Here is an 18,831-nt window from a genome sequence, read left to right as displayed (position 1 = left end):
AGCACAGGTATATATATGCATAGATATAGGAACCCTTCTGAATCTCAGAAGAAAAGCCTAAGTTAAGGCAGAGTGTTCAATTATTACAAGAACGAGGCCAAGATCCTCAAAGGTGAGTGGTAATTTTGTGTGTCCGCGCACAAGGTACAGACGTGCAGCCCTTCCCGCAAATTAAGTTCTATTAAGGTTTCTTGAGGTTTGTATTAAAACACGGATGTGCTCCCAAGCAGGGTATACGATTTGGGTAAATCCTTGGTCTGAGTGTCCTACTCCGAGTATTCCCAGCAGTTACACAGACAGTAACAGAACTATCTGCAACACTGAGCAAAGCACTCGCTGTTACATGCCGGCAGAATCTGCATCTCAAATATGCTGAAAAAATGAGCACACTGACAAGGAAGGTTAAATGCTGCAAAACATGTTTTATTTATCAAATGCAAGCTTTTAGAATTTCAGGAAGGTTGAAAACAAGTTAAACTGGAATTCCTCATATTCGGCAGTTTAAAAAATGCTTTCAGCTGAGACCTTCAACTTTGCCTATAAATGAAACACTTTAAATAACAATCAGTTACACAACCTACTTACAATCAGCAGCTTATCTCACAAGACCTCTAACAACAAATTTTCTTTGTGGCAGCAGCGTATCCAGCTGACTTCTCCAGTGTTGACCAGCTTTGTTTATTCTGACTGTCAATCGCTCTTTTAAGTGCTTCATCTGGCACAAGATCTGATCCTTTTACATCAGCATGGCTACAGCCAATTTTAGGGCATCTGTTAAAAAGAAAAGAGAGACTCCATTAAATCGGAAGAATTGTATTTGTCAGATATAGGCTTTTACATAACATCTGCTGGTTTATTGTATTTATCTGGGATTCACTCTCTCTGTCAGTTCCTCGTTACCTCTTTTCCTCTTCACCAGCTCTCTCGGGGGAAAAAACAAATCCATTTATCTTAACTGGTGGGAATCAATAGCTGAAGGACAGAAGGAACGAAGTGAGAGATGGAGCCTCTCACCTGTAGATCACTCTCTTGCTCCACGTACACAAAGCTGCCTGCATCAGTACTGATCCTAGCATCGCAGGGACATCTTTCTGCATTGCTTTCTCTCTTTCCAGTCCTCTACAAACTGCAGGTAACTACCTCTCACCTTAATTATCTGCAGTGGAGAAGTATAATCTTCACTGATAGATAAATAAGGAAATTAAGTTCTAGGGAAACAGATAAAAGAGAATGAGAAATCTGCACGAGAACCTGCAAAGGCTGACTGGTGAACCAGTGAACTATCCAGGTGGTGTAAAAATTTACCTGGCCTTTAGTGAACTGAGAAAGCACAGAAAGGAGAGATGGGGTCAAATTAACAGCCTCTAAATGATAATCAAATACGAAATGTCTTACAACTACTTGAAACAGCCAGATAAAGGCAGCACAGTGAAAGATATTCAGGGACCAAAGGTCATTTTCCTTTGGCAGTGGCCCAGACCTGCACAGATGGTACCTCTAGTCAGAAATAATGCTTTTCCTGAATTCTTCTTCTATTAGGAGTAACTTTTGTCTGAGGTGCTGAACTTATTTACATCAGTACTCATAGCTTTTACTCCAGATTTGTCTACAGCTTAGTGTGTTTGTCATGGATAAGTCACTTAATTGCTCTGTGCCTCAGTTTTCCCATTTATCACCTTATTAGAGCAATAGCTTGCCAGATTAATGAATAACAAGTGCTCAGAAAGCTTCCCATGTTTCCTGTAAGCATAAAGTATTAGTATGTCCTTCCAGGCAGTGGAAAATAGTGAGCAAACGGAGACACGTAAGAGTTGCCTAAAGGAGTGTATGGCGAGTCTATCAGCACAAAACCAGTGGCTGTGCGTAGGTCAGCCAGCGCACTGCCAAGCGTACCAAAGGGATCCCGGGGATTCAAACTGGAAAGTACGTGTGAGGAAACAGCCACTTCTGTAACTCCGGAGCAAGCAACAGCTTTGATTTCAGAGTCAGGATAGAGAGGAGCCCCCTAACCACGACTCGGCTCTACCAAGATACCTGCTTCCACTTGAATATTGCTGGCAGGAGCGCAGTCAGAACCAGCAGCACCACGAGAATGGGGTACTCAAATGGGGAACTTGTTGCATCAACTGGCCCGTCTTCCCAACCACAGCAGACTATGGTTTTCCAAAACAGACTGCATTTTCATGAGAAAGGTTAAAATTACAGCAGGTCAGTGAGCGTGGGCAGAGAAAACCAAGCAGTCTTTCTTAACGTGGCTACAGGGAAGCTGAGTTATTGCTGGGCTTGTGTTTTTCTAGCATGCTGGAATAACTGGTGTAAAAATGGTAAGGTTGCAAACTAAAAGCGCAAAATAAAGAACTGCCAGGATTCAGACGGCACAAATAACTTCAGTTTGGGTATAAGATAGCTTTTAAAGCTCAGTGTTGTACAGCTACCTGATTTTTTTTTTTTTTTTTTACTCTGTATTTTCTCTAAGTCTTTAATTTCTTAAAAGGTAAAATAAAAATTCAGTCATGTGACCCTATTATTTTTTCAGCAATGCTGAAACTTTTGATTTACCAAAACAGCCTCTACCAGCATGACATTTTCCTGATGGATTTAACAACACAGAGAATTATTTAGATATGAACATCCTAAATTCAGTTCCATATTGCAGAAGGTGTTTTTGTCGTGCTTTGGGGCTGTTGAGCAAGGTACTTCTGTCTTGTCCTTCAGGCTGTCTTGACACTAAGGTAGTAGCTGGACATCCCAACTGATGCTCGATTTCATAGCAGTGCTTTCCTGTAGCCAGGAAGGAGTGTGGAATAAAAAGTCCCCCTCCACCCTTGTATCCCCGTGGTGGAGTATGTAGAGTCTAACAGAAATGCAAGAGCAATGGACAGAGGAAGCAAGTTGCCTGTGGCATTATCTTTGGGGAAATCAGGTTGCTACTCTTTGACAGACCTTCCTGACCATGTGCAAACTGCACTTCTATTAAAAAATCCACAACTGGTCAGTTTCCATGAGGTCACCAGCCCCGAAGCATGAGGTTCCAGTATATATCGTGTAAAAACAAATGTGAAATTAATGGTGAAATGATATGTCCCCTAAACTTGCGCTAACAAGTGTTTGAGCCCCTTTTCTTCTCTCTATTTTTTTTTTTTTAATATCAAAACCATCCTAAATTTGAAACTTACCAGGGAGAATTTCACATTTAAAAATTCAACTGTTGCATCTTTTCATTCCAAAAAATATGTCCTGTGTGGAAAGTGACAGGCTGCTTTGATGATACAAAGTAAGAATTACTGAATTGCATCCTAGTAGGAACTGCTCAATCCTGTCTGATCATTATGAAAGCTCTGTCTGATCATTCTTAATCTCTGTTACTTCATAAAAAGTTGTGTTTTAATATTTCTCACTTTAACACTCATTTATGTGTTTTAATATTTCTCAGTTGTATTGGAATATAAATGCAAAAGAGGGTGCACAGAGGAGACTTTTTTTTCATTAACTTCAGGGTTTGCTAAATAAGCAATGAGAACCAAATGAACAACTACGTTTTAGGAAGCTGAAGTTTCTCTTTGTTGTTCATGGCTGTACAAAATCTCTTTGCTTCTGTTGTGCAGGTACCACGAGTAGCTGTAACTTCCCCACACACTTCCTGAATGTTTCCTTGCACATTGTTTTCATTAAAAAGAAAAGCTCCTTCACGTGTACAGCGCTAATGAGGAGGCTGTGACTTGGGCAGACACTGAAGTATTACTTCCTGCAGCCTTGCCAATCCAAATACATTTCCTAGAACAAGTGGAGTAAAATTCCACTTACACAGCAAAGCAAATAGCTTTTCCACACATTCTTGTTAGCTTACCGGACTTTTTTCTTTTGCTGCTTTCGAGTCTGGATAATTTTTAGAATGGCGTCTTCTTCATATGTATGTCCACAGACTTTGTTTCGAACTGGCCTCTTCATTTCCATCTGTAATCAATAAGGTTTGATTTAAAGGACCTGATAATGCCCATGAAAACGCTTCTTATGAGATTTTATGCAAAACAGCAGGAAGTGTGTTTGCCATTCATACATGGCATTCCACTTAAATTACGGGGTCAGGTCCTGCATGGTAAACTGCATTCCTCCTTACGTGGGGCTTTTTCCCAAGCAATGGTGCTCTTCTCTGATAACGCTTGTAATTTATACTGCCTGATTTTTAACAAGTATTGCAGATTTGTAATAAACAATCCAATGAAGAATATGAAAGAACTATTTCCCAATCGATTATAGCAGCAGTGATAGCATACCTGTGTAATGGGACAAATAAAGTTCATCTGACTCTGAGTCACAGCTATATCTTCATCGATTTGTTCAATGGTCCCATTATCATTATCTGATTGATGACAAACTATAATAGGAAACAGAAGAATTTTCATTTAATATTTAATATAGATAGCAAATACTTAAAATAAGCAAATAAAATCCAGCATTTGCCAAGCATTATCTCACAGTGATATCTAAGATGCCACAACATATTTCTGTACTGCTCCCTGAACAAGATACTGCAAAAAATACTCTATTACAGTCTCTGTTAGAAAATGTGGATTTTTAAATGGTAAACACTTTTTTTTTTTGTGTGTGTGTATGTGTGTGTGCCTATTTATAGCCAATGCTAGAAAGGATGTCTGGGAAGGAAAGCAAGCTGGCCTCAATACATGCAAAGCCTGTGGTATTCTCTGATCAAGTTCACCAAAAGCCAGTAACATGCAGATGAGCCCCCAAAATCTAACAAAGGATAAGGCGGAGTTTTTGCAGATTTGGCAGTCTGTCCTCAAGGTCAGTTTGTGTTTGAATGTCATAAAAGGGTTTGCTATATAGCCTGTATACACAGTATATACTTTAAAAAGAATCTGTACTATTTATCATAATGCATAATTTGTAAAGTGATGCCATTGTACTTTAACAAGACTATAATTAGTGAAAATAAAAGCAAAGAGAGTGTTTTTTGAGATGGACAATAGAAATGTTATTGAAGTAACATTAAGGAGATCTGCCAGAAAACCCCTGATGGCCCAATGCCAGGGAATGAGGGGCAGACAAATGAGAAGAAATGCACCTTGAGCTAGAGAAGATGCAGGTCGCCACCTTTACCAGAAGAAGGCAAGGTGTAAGCAACTCTGCTTACCCAGGGGCACACCATCCCAGGGTTCAGGCAGAAACTAATCAGCCAGAGTCAAAAGCTGAGACACAGGAGCAGCTAAGGAGGATATATATTGCTAAGTATAACCTTAACAAATATATACATGTTATTTTCTCTTTACCAAACTTTGGTCTGTTATTGTGAATCTAGGCTTTTAGTCGAACGCATTTGTTTATCTTTAAAACTTATCTGGTAATAATAGCATACATAACACCTGACATAACTTTCCATTCCTTTGGGGTAGTTCTGCAGTGTTTTGCAGCAGTGCCCTGGGGCGCAGTCCCCAAGGTGTCCCAAGCTGAACAGAACATTTTTCTCTCTGGCTGCACAATCTCATTTGCAACGTAGCAACACAGGGTTCGGAGAGGATGAAATCCTTCAGTGCCCTGCGTTGGCTTTGACTGCCAAGGGGGCAGTGAGAAACACAGGTGAACACAGAGGGTTTAGAGTTACCTTCTACAAAGTCTCAGCCTTGGGCTCAGCCTTGGATTCCCTTCGGTGCTTCTGCACACTATCAGCTGATCTCTGCATCTTTGCATCCCTGGTATTCAGTCTTCCACATCTGTTAAGGACCAGTGTTTCCTAACTTAGGGTCAGTCCTGCATGCCTGGATAATACCATCACCTTCCGGCTGATAACAGCAGACATCACTCTTGGAGCAATCACAATCTCTCACACCCAGTCTAGACTGAGCACACTGCCATGTGAGCCAGCACATCTCTGGTTGAGGTACTCTTGGCATCGGTATTGCAGCCATCGCTCCACCGCAGCACCTCTCGGTATGCCGGCTTTATTTGCATATTTTTCCTTCCTCCTTAACAGAGCTTGCCCTTCTTTCCATTCCAATATATCAAGAGTTTTCCACGCATTCAGGAATGTTTCCGACCCAGGTACTCCTGCAAACACTTTGGCAATACTCAGGCAAGCATCAAGGATATTTCTGTTTCTGTTACTAAGACCTCACTCTGTCAATAGGGTGCCGATGCAGGGGGAAAAGGAGCTCAAATGTCCAATGTCAATAATAATTTTAAGGCTTTCAACTCCAAGAATATTAACATATCTTTATTAGATACTGACCCCCTAACAAAAGTAAACACTTGCAAATCAGAAGGAAAAAGTGAGCACAATTTAACTGTAAATAAACTGCAATGGTATAGAGATCAGAAAAAGACTTGCGTCAGTTACCAGTTTTCAGAATAGAAAACCTGTCACATATTATTCTTATATTGCTCATATATAAGGTTTATTCTATCATAAACACATAGTATTTTGAAGAAAATACAACTTTTGGGGGGAAGTGTTCAGTTTTTTTTTTTTTTTAAATTAAGCTTTTGAAATACAAAGCAACAGGTGAAATCTTACTGAGACAGCAAGGCTAAAAAATATTGCAAATATTGGTAGGTGCCAGCTTCTGCATGGGCTGCTTTATTTAAATACCATACTGATTTTTTCCTATGAGTAATGCCAACATAGAATGAGAGATTCAGAATTTCCTTATATTCATGTATCTGCAAATTTTGACACACTGCAGCTCTAATCTTTCTTGCTGAAAACATCTGGAAACTCACATTCTTCTGTGTTGTACTTTGTTTCAACTCATGAACCTGGCGTGCAGTCCCAGTGTACCAGCACATCACGTCAGTCAATGAAGTCAGAACGCAGCAGTACTAGCAAGATCTAGGACAGGGGATTGTTTACAGAGGATATTTTTTAATCAATAGGTAGATGCCAAGGAAGGTGGGTGAAGCTTGAAAATGGGGGGCTTGTGCCTGTGATTTTACTTTTAAAGCTCAGCACTCCAAGTTAGGCATCTAAGTGGCCTCTTCTGGAAGAGTGTTCACCTCATGCAGCACCTTCTGATTTTGCTAAGGAGTCACCACTTCACTCATCACCTCTGTGTGTGCTTACTCAGGAACCGACACAAGAATTTAGGAGACTACGTTGAAGCATCCAGGTTTGAAAACATGGGCTCAAGTTCCGGTACTGGTACTTGAGTCTCCCCTGAAGGCCTCGGATCTCTAAGTTATGTGAGCTAAATCACAGGCTGGGTTTACCTCGTTCTTGTGCTGGCTTTGGAGGTGATTTAGATGCCTCAGGTTTAATGGTTGAAATTCCATGAGACCCACTCCTCGTAGGTGGGATATATTAATCTTCCTGGATTCAAATCATCCTCTTGTAAACACTTCAGGTTTGCACTTCATTTGCAATGATTTTGTATACAGTCTGCCAGAGAGGGGCCCTGGTTTCAAGAGGTTATCACAGCACAAATGAATAATTATTTAAAATATTTCCTTTTCATAAGCAGCTAATATTTTTAATAACAAATATGCAAGACTGGGATGATGCAAGTGATACCTCAAACATGTCAATAGCAAATTAGCATAAATCAGATAAACCACCCACAGATTTGTTGTTATTGCTTGATGTTCTAGATTACAGAGGAGTGGAAAATAACTTTTTTCAATTACAGTAAATTTTGCAGAGATTACACGAGACACACGTATGTCCTGAACTGGTGTCATGATTTGGGCTGGACTGGCCACTGAAACAAACTGGTCAGTAAGATGATCAAAACTGTACATCTATACTTATAAACTCATGTTGGAAGATGTTTTTATTAAGGTCAAAGGGATTTTTTACCAAATGAAATGTATAAAAGTTCAGAGGATCTAACTTGCAAGTCTGACTATTCTACAGAAAGAAGAAATAAAAACACCGGGTCACACATATTTCAGCTAAGTCAGGTTACATATTTGTAAAATTGAGTTTTCCTTGCAAATTAAAACCAGATGCAGAAAACACTAAGTTATTGTTCCTGAAATTCAGATGTTAAGTAACAGAAGTACATATGTCTATTTTGGTAGTCTGAGAGATTACATTTTAAGAGCCTTAAGAGTTTCTAGTTTTCCATTCCAGCCAATTGAAACATGTTACGAGTATTACTAACACATTTCTATCTGGCTATCTCAGCAAAGATGTTTACAGCTAATTAGCGCCCACTGTTGTAATAAAACTGCATTCTCATAAAGGTATCTATTTTTGGTAACACATCATAATGAATTTTGCAACTGCCAACTGTTTTCTACTTATTCAATTTTAATTAAAAGCTGGTAGTACCTTATATCTCTATCACTTTCATCTCTTGATAAAAATGTGACTAATATGCCTTAGCTCAGTTTTTACCTACTCTGCTGAGAGAGACTGAGAACTTTTAAGCCAACTTTTAAAAATAAGCAAACCATAGCGCGGAGACATTAACTGTTATATTGTGAATTATATTAAGCATGGATAGTATACATGTTAAAAAATGTCACAGAATCATAGAATGGTTTAGGTTGGAAAGGACCTTGAAGATCAAGTTCCAGCCCCCATGACATGGGCAGGGACACCTCCCACTAGACCAGGTTGCCCAAGGCCATGTCCAGCCTGGCCTGGAACACCTCCAGGGATGGGGCCTAAACAACCTCTCTGGGCAACCTGTTCCAGTGCCTTACCACCCTCAAAGTGAAAAAATTCTTCCTAATGTTTAATCTAACCCTGCCCTCTTCCAGTTTAAAGCCATTCCCCCTCGTCCTATCACTACATGCCCTAGTAAAAAGTCCTTCCCCAGCTCTCCTGTAGGCCCCCTTTAGGTACTGGCAGGCTGCTGTAAGATCTCCCTGGAGCCTTCTCTTCTCCAGGCTGAACAGCCCCAACTCTCTCAGCCTCTCCTCATAGGAGAGGTGCTCCAGCCCTCGGATCATCCTGGTGGCCCTCCTCTGGACACGCTCCAGCAGGTCCATGTCCTTCTTATGTTGAGGACTCCAGAGCTGGCTGCAGTACCGCAGGTGGGGTCTCACGAGAGCGGAGTAGAGGGGCAGAATCGCCTCCCTTGACCTGCTGGCCACACTTCTGATGCAGCCCAGGATACGGGTGGCCTTCTGGACTGCGATAGCACATTGCCACCTCATGTTGAGCTTCTCTTCAATCAGAACACCCAGGTCCTTCTCCTCAGGGCTGCTCTCCAGCCATTCCCAGCCTGTATTTGTGCTGTCTGCTCCCTGCTTCCAGTGCCAACAACCTTCTCTACCCAACTCCTGTTCCTCTAAGGTGAAGTTTGCCTTAATCTGGCCTTGAGTGAATACGCGTTGCAATGTAAACTTAATTGATTTCTTTCCTTTTGTGCGGCACTGTTCTGCCTTCTCACCTGCCATCAGTCAAACACTAATCCCGGAAATCCAAGGGTAACGTTAAGCATGCAGGATTGAGTGTTTGTAAGCCTGAGCCACCAGACAGACAAGGTCTTGGCTGCCGAGAGGGTCTATTGTACTGCTGACTCTACAGAAATAACAGCAACTCATCCAGACTGGGAAAAATCCTATCTCTGAGAGCTCCAAGAAAAACACGACTGTTACGAAGGCAACTCAAATGCCAAGTGTTCCTGCCAGCAGGACACAGAAAATAAGGAAAGGTGGGGGAGGTGAAGGTCACCATCCCATCCAAGACTGGTATTCTAAGAGTCAGAAGGAGTCTGGGGCACTGCTAGCATGGGGTGAGGAAGGTCCAAGGACAACTCTAAAGGAGGGAATGAGCCCAAACACTGCTTTCCACGAAACACATGCTGAGACCACCATGGGCAATGCATAACAGTGGGTCAGCATGCCCATCAGTGCTCTGAATTTGGGTTAGACTTCAGATGTGGGGAAGCAGACCAGGACAACTGTCCAGTGTTCTGCCCCGGGGATGGATGCACAGTAAATGCTGCAGGAGGAGTGAAAGAAGAGGGGAAGCACAGAGTAATACCTTCCTGGCAAACTTTCCCAGTCTCTAGCAATTTGTGGCCAAGGACTTCCTGAGTCAGAGGTAATATCTTTGTACTTATTAAGCCCTGGAGTTTTCCTTCAATGAATTCGTCTAAACTTGGAGATGGGAATTTGGGCCTGGGCTTCTCAGCTTGATTAGAGACAGTTATCTTTGCTAGAAAGGTTAGCAACAGTTTAATTTTCCTTGAAAATTCCCGCAGAGGCTGCAGGTTACAGTTTAATTTGATTTTTAAGAGGGAAAATAAGGTGTGCGAGCTACAGCTGCAGTCAAACAGTTCAAAGGCTTCCTGCTTTTGCCAGAGGCATGCGATAGTTTAATTTGCCAACCAAGCCAAACCAGGCTTTGCATTAAAGTACATTACAATTTGATTACTTGCTGGTGTTGCAATACACAAGTTGATCTAAGGAAGGTGGCCTCTAACATGTTGCTCCAGATTGCAATTGCAAATTTACTTGCTCCTGCCCAGGCCAAGCAATTTGTTGGTAATTTACTGAGAAGTCTCTCCTATGTGCCTTGTTTTATGCATACTTGTGTAAGAAGTACATAGACAGGCATTTGGTCAATCCAAAATAAAATGACAATCCTCTAAATTTAACCTATTCTGATTTTTTCTGGAGTGTGAAAGACAAATTAGATGAACAAATTAGCAAATTGTTAGTTCCTTTACTAAAAATAAGTTAATACTAATAATAAGAGTGGGGAAGGAAAGGAGAGTATCCTGCACTAAGCAACAATCCTCTAAAAACACCTTTAATACCATCAAATTCACAGCACTTGCATATTTTACCATATTTTGTCCCACTAAGCTACAGACCTTTTAAAATAAACTATTCCAAATGGAAATACTGTTCCTGTTTTATCCTTTCACTACAGGGTAGAGCTGGTTGATGCCAGTTTTCCAGAATGACCTTAAAATGAAGAGAGACTATGCTTTGATGGAAATGTTATGGGACACTCATTACAGAAATGTAACTGAAGGAGACAGAAAGATACTTGAAGCTAGATACAATTTGCTGTTTAATATATAATAATAATATTTATTTAATATATAAATAAAACGTGCCTATAAATCCCATGTAGAAAAAAAACCCGAAACAAACACCAGAGGTGCCCTGTGAAACCTTCAACTCATACACTACTGAATTGAGAAGTAAAACATCATCTTTGCCCTTAGATTTTGGGAAATTCAGACTGTTGTGCAGTGGGAGCTGTGTCCCTAGAAACGTGAACAGAAAGGATAGCTTTGGTTATAAACCACACAACTCGAACAGTTTGGTAGGCAAACACACAGAGGCAGCTTTCTTGCTCCCTCTGTTATTGCAAACAAACATGAGAAATCCACACTTCAAAGTCAGTGGATGACATTTCAAACAGCAGCTTCCTCGTCACTGCAGTCTGGGCTCTATCTGAAGAAGCTCCTGGGGGAGATGAAGATTACCCACAAAGAAGTCATGAAGGCTCATCAGTAAGCTCAGAGGAGCCGCTATTTCTGGAAAATCTAAGAAGGCCATATTCTTCCATCTTAACTATCATCACCCACAATGGCATATAAACTTAATAAGCAAGTTAAACACCGAAGTCTTGCTGAAAAAAAAACCTAACTGGTAAACAGGCTACTTAAATGACCAGCAAACTCTAGGTCTACATGAAAGAGTCCCAGGCATGTGACAATAGAGCAAAAGTGTCAGGGATGCCACAGTATGAGCAAAGCAAGACAAAAACCGGAATATTTTATGAGGAAGAAATATATCAGACACAAGCTACTAAATTGCAAATATATGTACAGAACATTTTTATTACTTGGGTTTTCTCCTGCTCTTCAGAAGAAAAAAAGGGTGAACAATCACTGCTTCCTGCACTACACTGTATAAAGGCAATTTCCATGCTTAGAGAGCATCATTTCACATATCAGAGATTAGAAGAATATTACACACATTTTAAAAATGAAGAAATTCACTCCAGACACATGAAAGAAAAAGTTGCAAAAGATGCAACCAGAAAGAAAAAAAAAAATAAAAAAAGGCCTACCATTTCATTAGAAGACGAACCACTTTCCATTACTAACATTGTGGTCAGAATCTGGAATGTCAGTGATGCAATGCTAACCATCAAATGGCATGAGCGTGTAGGGCTTGCCTACACAGGGAAGCTGTTGCACAATAAGCGAGGGTGTGAATGTAGAATGCATTAGCTACTTGGCACTAACTCACTGTGTGGACGCTCTTATTCTGCACTAGGAGTGCCTTTTGGCTGTTTAGCTTAATCCACTTCCACAGTGACTTGAGAAAGGCACTGTTAACACTGGACAGGAGTAGAGAGAGGAAAGCTGTCGGTATTGATGGCGGTTTGGAGCCACGTCCACTTATGAATGAGTCCTTAGCAGTACTTGGATGGTCTGTTCTGTAAATATAATTCAAATTTTCTCAGAACAATCCATGCCAAGCATTCTCTACGTATCAGCTCACCAGCAGAGACCCAGTCTATGACATCTCTGAACAAAAAGTAACATTATATATCTTGTAACCTACACGGTTGGAGGTCACTCTGCCCACTTCAATATGTCATTTGTGGATTCTTGTAGTCATTCACTTCTGAAAAGCTGGGCTGGTGACAGATTTTGAGGTGCAACAAGCTTCTGCTGGAAAACACTCCTGGACAGAACTGTTCCAGGGTAACAGCGGGACGGAAAACAAAAAGAGCAGTGATCAGGCAAGTGGAGCAGGTAGCGTAGTGTCCTAGCCAACAGACTGCCATGGAACCAGTGAGCAGAGAAGCCCCTAGCTAGCCCAAACGATCACACCCCTACAAGATTATCATCCTGATTATCATTTCCATCTGTCTCTTCACATTCTCCTCGCAAGGCTTTTTGACGACGACTTCACTGTATTTCTTTCCTAAACAGCTTTCTTGAAAAACGCCTTTAAAAAGTCACCAAATTAATGCCCCAAGCCCTGGTGTCAGGAGAGCAGTGCATACAGACACACGTAGTTTGGCATGTGTTGGGGCACAGGAATATTTATGAGGCATACGGTGAGAGGGCATGAAGCCATAATGCCTGAACATTAACCTGTTGGTTCTGCGATTGACGAGGATGGTACCGACTGAACAGCTGCCTGAAACTGCCGCGAGAGCAGAGGAAAGAGCAATCTCTCACCTTCGGGAGGTTTGCGGGAGAGGAAACCAGCTCCACTGCCCCCTTCACCCAAAGAGAGCTGGAGAGACAGATCTGCCTCTCTTTACCAGGAAAAGACAGACACACTGTATCGCTCTTGAATAAAGACACGAATATAAATAAGAAAAAGTGGAACTGAAATGGTGGGGACAAAATATTCTTTTCTCCACCCCCTAAAACCCAATGTTGAAACACTTGAAAGAAACTTTAAGGTGAGATATTTTATTTCAAAATTAATATTAATGAAGAGAGCAACATTTGCAATTCTGTTCTTAGTGATGCGTTTCAAACCTTCAGAGCACTTTCTAAAACTCTTAACTACTTCAAAAAATGAATTTACTTAATTTAGAAATATATAACATCAAGTGATTACAATTCAATGTGCAGTGAAGCACTGCATATATCCACGTAATTTTTTCGAGTTCAATATTATTAAGATGTACAAAGAGAGAAGTTGCGTTCATTTCCTGAGCTTTTTCTATAGAAATTTATTTCTTCTGTATTTTACATACAAACTTTACCACTCCAGTTATTCCAAATTCTGCAGCTTTGCACTGCCTGAAATGCCTTTGCTGAAATGGCCTCTGGGATGGGGAAGAAGACTCATCTGTCTGCATGTCATGGTCATTACTCCAGCACCATCTCGGAACTTGTCCCTGCTGCAGTCACGGCCCCGGGCACTGGCCGGGGACCCGTGTGGGGCTGCGTCTCCCGCTCTGCTCCTGCCTTTGGTCACCAGCCCACGGCCCCAACAACCTCCTCAGAAAAGGAATTTTCCTAAAGCAATTAATCATTTGTGGAAGTAATAACACCCAATTCCTTCTTCTCTGGAACACAAAGAACTATAAAAAAGGTCAGTTTTACTACCATGACCATTCCACTGGTGGAAAACTGAGGCACAGGGCAGGAATCCATCCCGAGCCACCAGCACATTTTGTGTGCTAGACCCTTGTTGTTCCCATTAGACCACACTGCCTTCCCCCCGAGTAACTAAGGCTATGAACAGCTTCCAAATACATTCTTAGTGAATGCATCAGTTCCATGCTAAAAGCGAAAAACACAACACAGAAACCAGTATCTTCTAGTAATTGCACAGTATCTGGTTGTTTATTTTGAGAAAACTAACACTTGCACTGAAGAACGCATGATAATTGGCCAGTAAGTCATATTTATAAAATAATGCTCCTTTGCTAAACTACATGAGAAAAGGAAAAAAAAATTAAATATCAATGTTTAATATCATACCGAAACAAGTTGAGAAATAAAACTCACAGTTTGTTGGGTTTTTTTAAGAGGAACTCAGAGATCTGCCATTGCTCAATCGTAAAACTGCAAGGTTTTCATTTAGGTTAAGGCAGAGTGACATATTGCGTGTGTGTGTACTAAGACATTCTGCATAAACTACGCTGTGCACACTGCGCAAATCTTCACTGTAATAATCCTCGGTAAGCTCTTCTCTCAAAGAAATAAAAGATGTTACTAATCCCAATTTATACAGCATCCTCCAAAATAATGTCACGGGGGGCTTGTGCAGCTAAACATAACGCTATCATCAGTTGGGAACAGCTGAACAGTTATTTTTCTCAACCTGTCCTGTGATGTAAGATTAGGCTTCTTGAATGGCAGTCAGTAGAAAAAATCTAACGCTAAAGCCCTGAGCTATAAATACTCATGGATTATAACTGCAGCAGCCTAGTAGCTTCTCATGGTAATTAGTAGTTAATTTCAAATCGGATCGATATTTATTTTAAATCCCTTTCTGCAGGTTCTCTTTTGCCCAGGAGTTTAACTGGCAGAGTGCATCTTCATTAATGCCACATGCATCAGAAAATCATTACCATTCTATAGGTGTCATTTATACAGCAACACATGCATCTCAGACTTCACCTTGACATTTTGGCATGCTGCAGATAATAGACAGTCTGGCAATGACTCTGCTTTATGGCAAATGTGCTGGGAAGACTGTGAGGGCCTTAACTAAGGTCAAGCATGAGGCAGAGTCTTTTACACCCTCAAGGTCTCTCTGTGTCTACTTTTCTCTCCAGATCAGGTTTAACAGGGTAGCGAAGTGGGACGGAGAAAGGACCTGAACATGCTCAGCACAGATGCACACAGCAGCAGAAACAGGAACGGCTAAGCAGGACAAGCGGTGCCAGGGAAGCTAACGTTGGATTGATGGGACAGCAGTTGCAGTGTCATTTGTGCTTCATAATAAGGATAACGAGCACATAGCTAAATCACGTGGCATTCTGCACAGTCTTCATCTTTCTAGCAAAGCAGTTAACGTTACACTCGCTATTTCAATCTTATAGTTATGACCAGGATGCAGTAACATTGCAGTTGTCCTCTTAAAAACTTCCCTTGCGCTCTTCGTCTGGCACATCAGCTCTTGCAGAAACACATACAACCCTACGTGTATGCTGAGAAAGATCAAGATTTTATATCTCGAAATAAACAGCTTAATGTAAGTGAAAAAAAACAATCTGCACTAATGAATGAAGGAAAACAAAACTGAATACAACAGAGATCCACTACTGAAGGTAAGGCACAGACTGTTTTTGTCTATGGTCCTTTCACATCAGAAATCAAGCACCGCCCTGCAACCCAGAATTTAGGTTAGGTCAGTGTCACTGAGACTCTCTGGTTTCTACAGATAATTAAGATTCTGCCATTTCTACACACTTGGCTACAGCTAGTAAAAGTATGTGGGAATTGGGTTCAGTGCCTGGAAGGAACGGAAAACCTTTAAGGACAAAATCAATATATAAAGGGGGATCATAAGAAAGACGGAGAGAGACTTTTTACAAGGGCTTCCAGTGACAGGACAAGGGGAAATGGTTTTAAACTGAAAGAGGATAGATTTAGATTGGGCATGAGGAAGACATTCTTTAGTATGAGGGTGGTGAGACACTGGAACATAGAAGCTGTGGATGCCCCATCTCTGGAAGTTTTGGATGGGGCTTTGAGCAACCTGGTCTAGTGGGAGGTATCCCTGCCCACGGCAGGGGGGTTGGACTAGATGATCTTTAAAGGTCCCTTGAACCCAAACCATCCTATAATATTTCCCTTATTCCAAGCTTTTTTTTGCAGACACCAGCACTGGCAGTTGCAGCTCTTTGGGATCAAGTCCTACCTTGATATGGCATGCATGTCTATACTAGAACATGTAACACAATTTAGGAAATTATTTGTTAGATTAAGAAGCTGAAAAGCACTTTTAGTAAAGACCAAAAGGGACTACCTCCTTAAAAAAATGCAACATTAGAAAATGCTAATCACAGACAAATGACACATTTAAGCTCTCCCCATGACGAAACACACTCAGCCTTAACTGAAAAACTGCTGCCACCATAGAGTTCCTAGAGGCGTCCTGCGAGTCTACTCATCACAAAGCTGATCATGGTACAGCATCCCATTTCGTATAAAGGAAAACATACAAAGTATCAAAAGAGCTCTTCAGAGGGCACATAATGTATAATAAATAATTCTAGCCAGGGAGTCCAGGGGAATCTGGAAAACAGCAGCCAGTCACATGCCGATTTTGTAAACATAGGAAATGATTGCTTCAAAACTTTCAGCTGCTTGAGGTACTGTCCACCCATATATGACAAACCCAACAGGGAAGAGTCACTGTGTTAGTGGCACCCACAGGTATGTGGAAAGGGCAGTCATTTAGCAGTAAGCAGAGTTCCTTGGGAAGTGACAGTCTTTGCAATCACGCATTCCTGGGTTACTACATTTGGCCTCTGGCTTGTACAGCACAGAGCTTGAAACCAGGAGCTCGATTATCACTGACAATGCTGATCTGGAATTTCAGGAATGGGTTGTAGTGGGTCCCGGGAAGCAAACAGCATTTATGAAGCGAAGAAGCACTCTATACCTTTGCCAACAGAGAATGTTATGTTGCTCCGAGATGTTGCAACAGCGTGCAAGCAGTGTGGGAAAAATGCAAACAGAGCTGGTGCAGTGGGAACTGCGAACGGCATCACGTTATTTACCACAGCAGGCAGCAAGGTGTATGGAATTCCACACCGCTCCGTGCCTGAAAATATTCTTCAGCAAATTATTAAACAATTGAACTGTAAGCAGCCAAAGGATAACAAGGTAGTAAGAGGCAGTCAATACATTTCTTGCCAGATCAAATCATGCCAAACTGATCTAACCTGCTTCTCTGATAGATTAACTGTCCCTACTGGACGAGAGAAGTCAGCTAACATACATACACTGATCTTAAATACAGCTTTTGATGTTCTCCAGGTGACATTCTCCCAAGCAAACTAAAGAAATTAGTATAGGTCTTCACCCAGATCCAAGAAACAACACAATAATTAAGCTTTCTTCTGATTACAGTTTCTTTTTTTTCTAAAACAGATCACTGGTGTAACAACCATTACAGTAATGCCTAAAAACCATAATAGAGATCAAACAAGACCATACAAGACAGTATACACATTCATGAAAAGACAATTTCTGGCAATGCAGAGCTACAGTCTAAACAATCAGGACAGACAAGGAAAATATCTTACTACCACTGTCAGAGATGGGAAACTGAGGCAGAAAAAGATTAAGAGCCCGATTTTCAAATGAGCTCAGCATATTTGTTGCTGAGCTTGCTTGAAATTCTCGCCATAATCAACATCATGGAAATCACTAGATATTGAGCTCCTTTGAAAATCAAACTTCAATATGAAAATTTGGCCCAGAGGTCTTTTGAAAATCAAGATCAAGAGGCTTACCCAAGGTCACCCAGGAAGTCGGTGGCAGGGCTGGGAATGGAACTCACATCTTCTGACTCCCACTCTGGTGCATAACTAATGTCACTCTGTGTTCTGTTTTAATTAGCTATGGGGAGATCTCAAACCAGAGAATGCTTTTGAAATTAAAGAAAACCCTCACAAGTGCACTCAGTTTCCTTTCAGAAGCATCAGCACAATGGGCTGCCAGCAACTCACAAGCAGCAGGGATTTCTAACTTCTTCAACCAGCTTCTGTTTTCGTTTGAGATGATAAATTGTTTGTTGTTTACTTCTCATACATAAAGGGATTCATTGCAGAACTGTTCATTTTTTTCTAATAATTTTTTTTTGACTTGCACTGTGCCTCTGACCCATACAAATATTTTTGCAGTGACAAATGAGGATAGAAAAAGGAAGCCTGCAGAGTGCAAAGGCTCCTAAGGATTAGTAGACAACCTCTGGGGCAAGGAGTGGAGACTTATGCTATTGCTTATTATTACTACATTTTTCCCTAGGTAGAAAGAGTTGTTTGAAGTGGTTTCCTTGCTAATGCAGTGGCAGAGCAAACTATTTACTTTGCATGTATATGTGGTTGCTTCAGTACCTCTCTTGCTGTTCCTGGGGAACACCTAAGATGCACTGCTTTCAGCAGTCCACAAGTTCTTTCTGGAACACCCAAATTCTCCATATTTTCCCTGGCTTTGGCAGCATCCATAGGTCTCTAAGCATCTTCCCTGACAAGTTTTTGTCAGAGAACTACTGCAGCAATCTCAACAGCAACAGAATATAGAAAATTATAACAACAGTGGAAAACAAGCCAAAGCTAGACTAGGTGTCTGCAGCAGCTTCTTTTAGCCCAACGCTCTTTGCTAAAACCTCGATGTGGCATTATTTTGTCAAAGACAGAATAAAAGGCTAGTATTTCTATTCATATTTTTGCCATCAAAAGCTCTA

General features: G+C 41.1%; 1 protein-coding gene across 1 annotated transcript in view; it reads right to left on the bottom strand.

The window, feature by feature from the left end:
- Positions 1-395: 395 nt before the first annotated feature.
- Positions 396-18,831, bottom strand: part of NSMCE2 (non-SMC element 2, MMS21 homolog (S. cerevisiae)) — a 130,594-nt gene continuing 112,158 nt past the window's right edge. Inside the window, exons 4-6 of the mRNA XM_009881011.1 lie at positions 4,275-4,375; positions 3,848-3,954; positions 396-771 (exon numbers count right to left, since the gene is read on the bottom strand). Of these exons, the coding sequence (XP_009879313.1) occupies positions 612-771; positions 3,848-3,954; positions 4,275-4,375 (368 nt within the window). The 3' untranslated portion in view covers positions 396-611. The remainder of the gene's footprint in view (positions 772-3,847; positions 3,955-4,274; positions 4,376-18,831) is intronic.

Source organism: Charadrius vociferus, unplaced genomic scaffold, assembly GCF_000708025.1.
Source record: "Charadrius vociferus isolate BGI_N301 unplaced genomic scaffold, ASM70802v2 scaffold2, whole genome shotgun sequence".
Classification (NCBI taxonomy): Eukaryota; Metazoa; Chordata; class Aves; order Charadriiformes; family Charadriidae; genus Charadrius; species Charadrius vociferus.
This window is presented reverse-complemented; position numbering and strand designations above follow the sequence as displayed.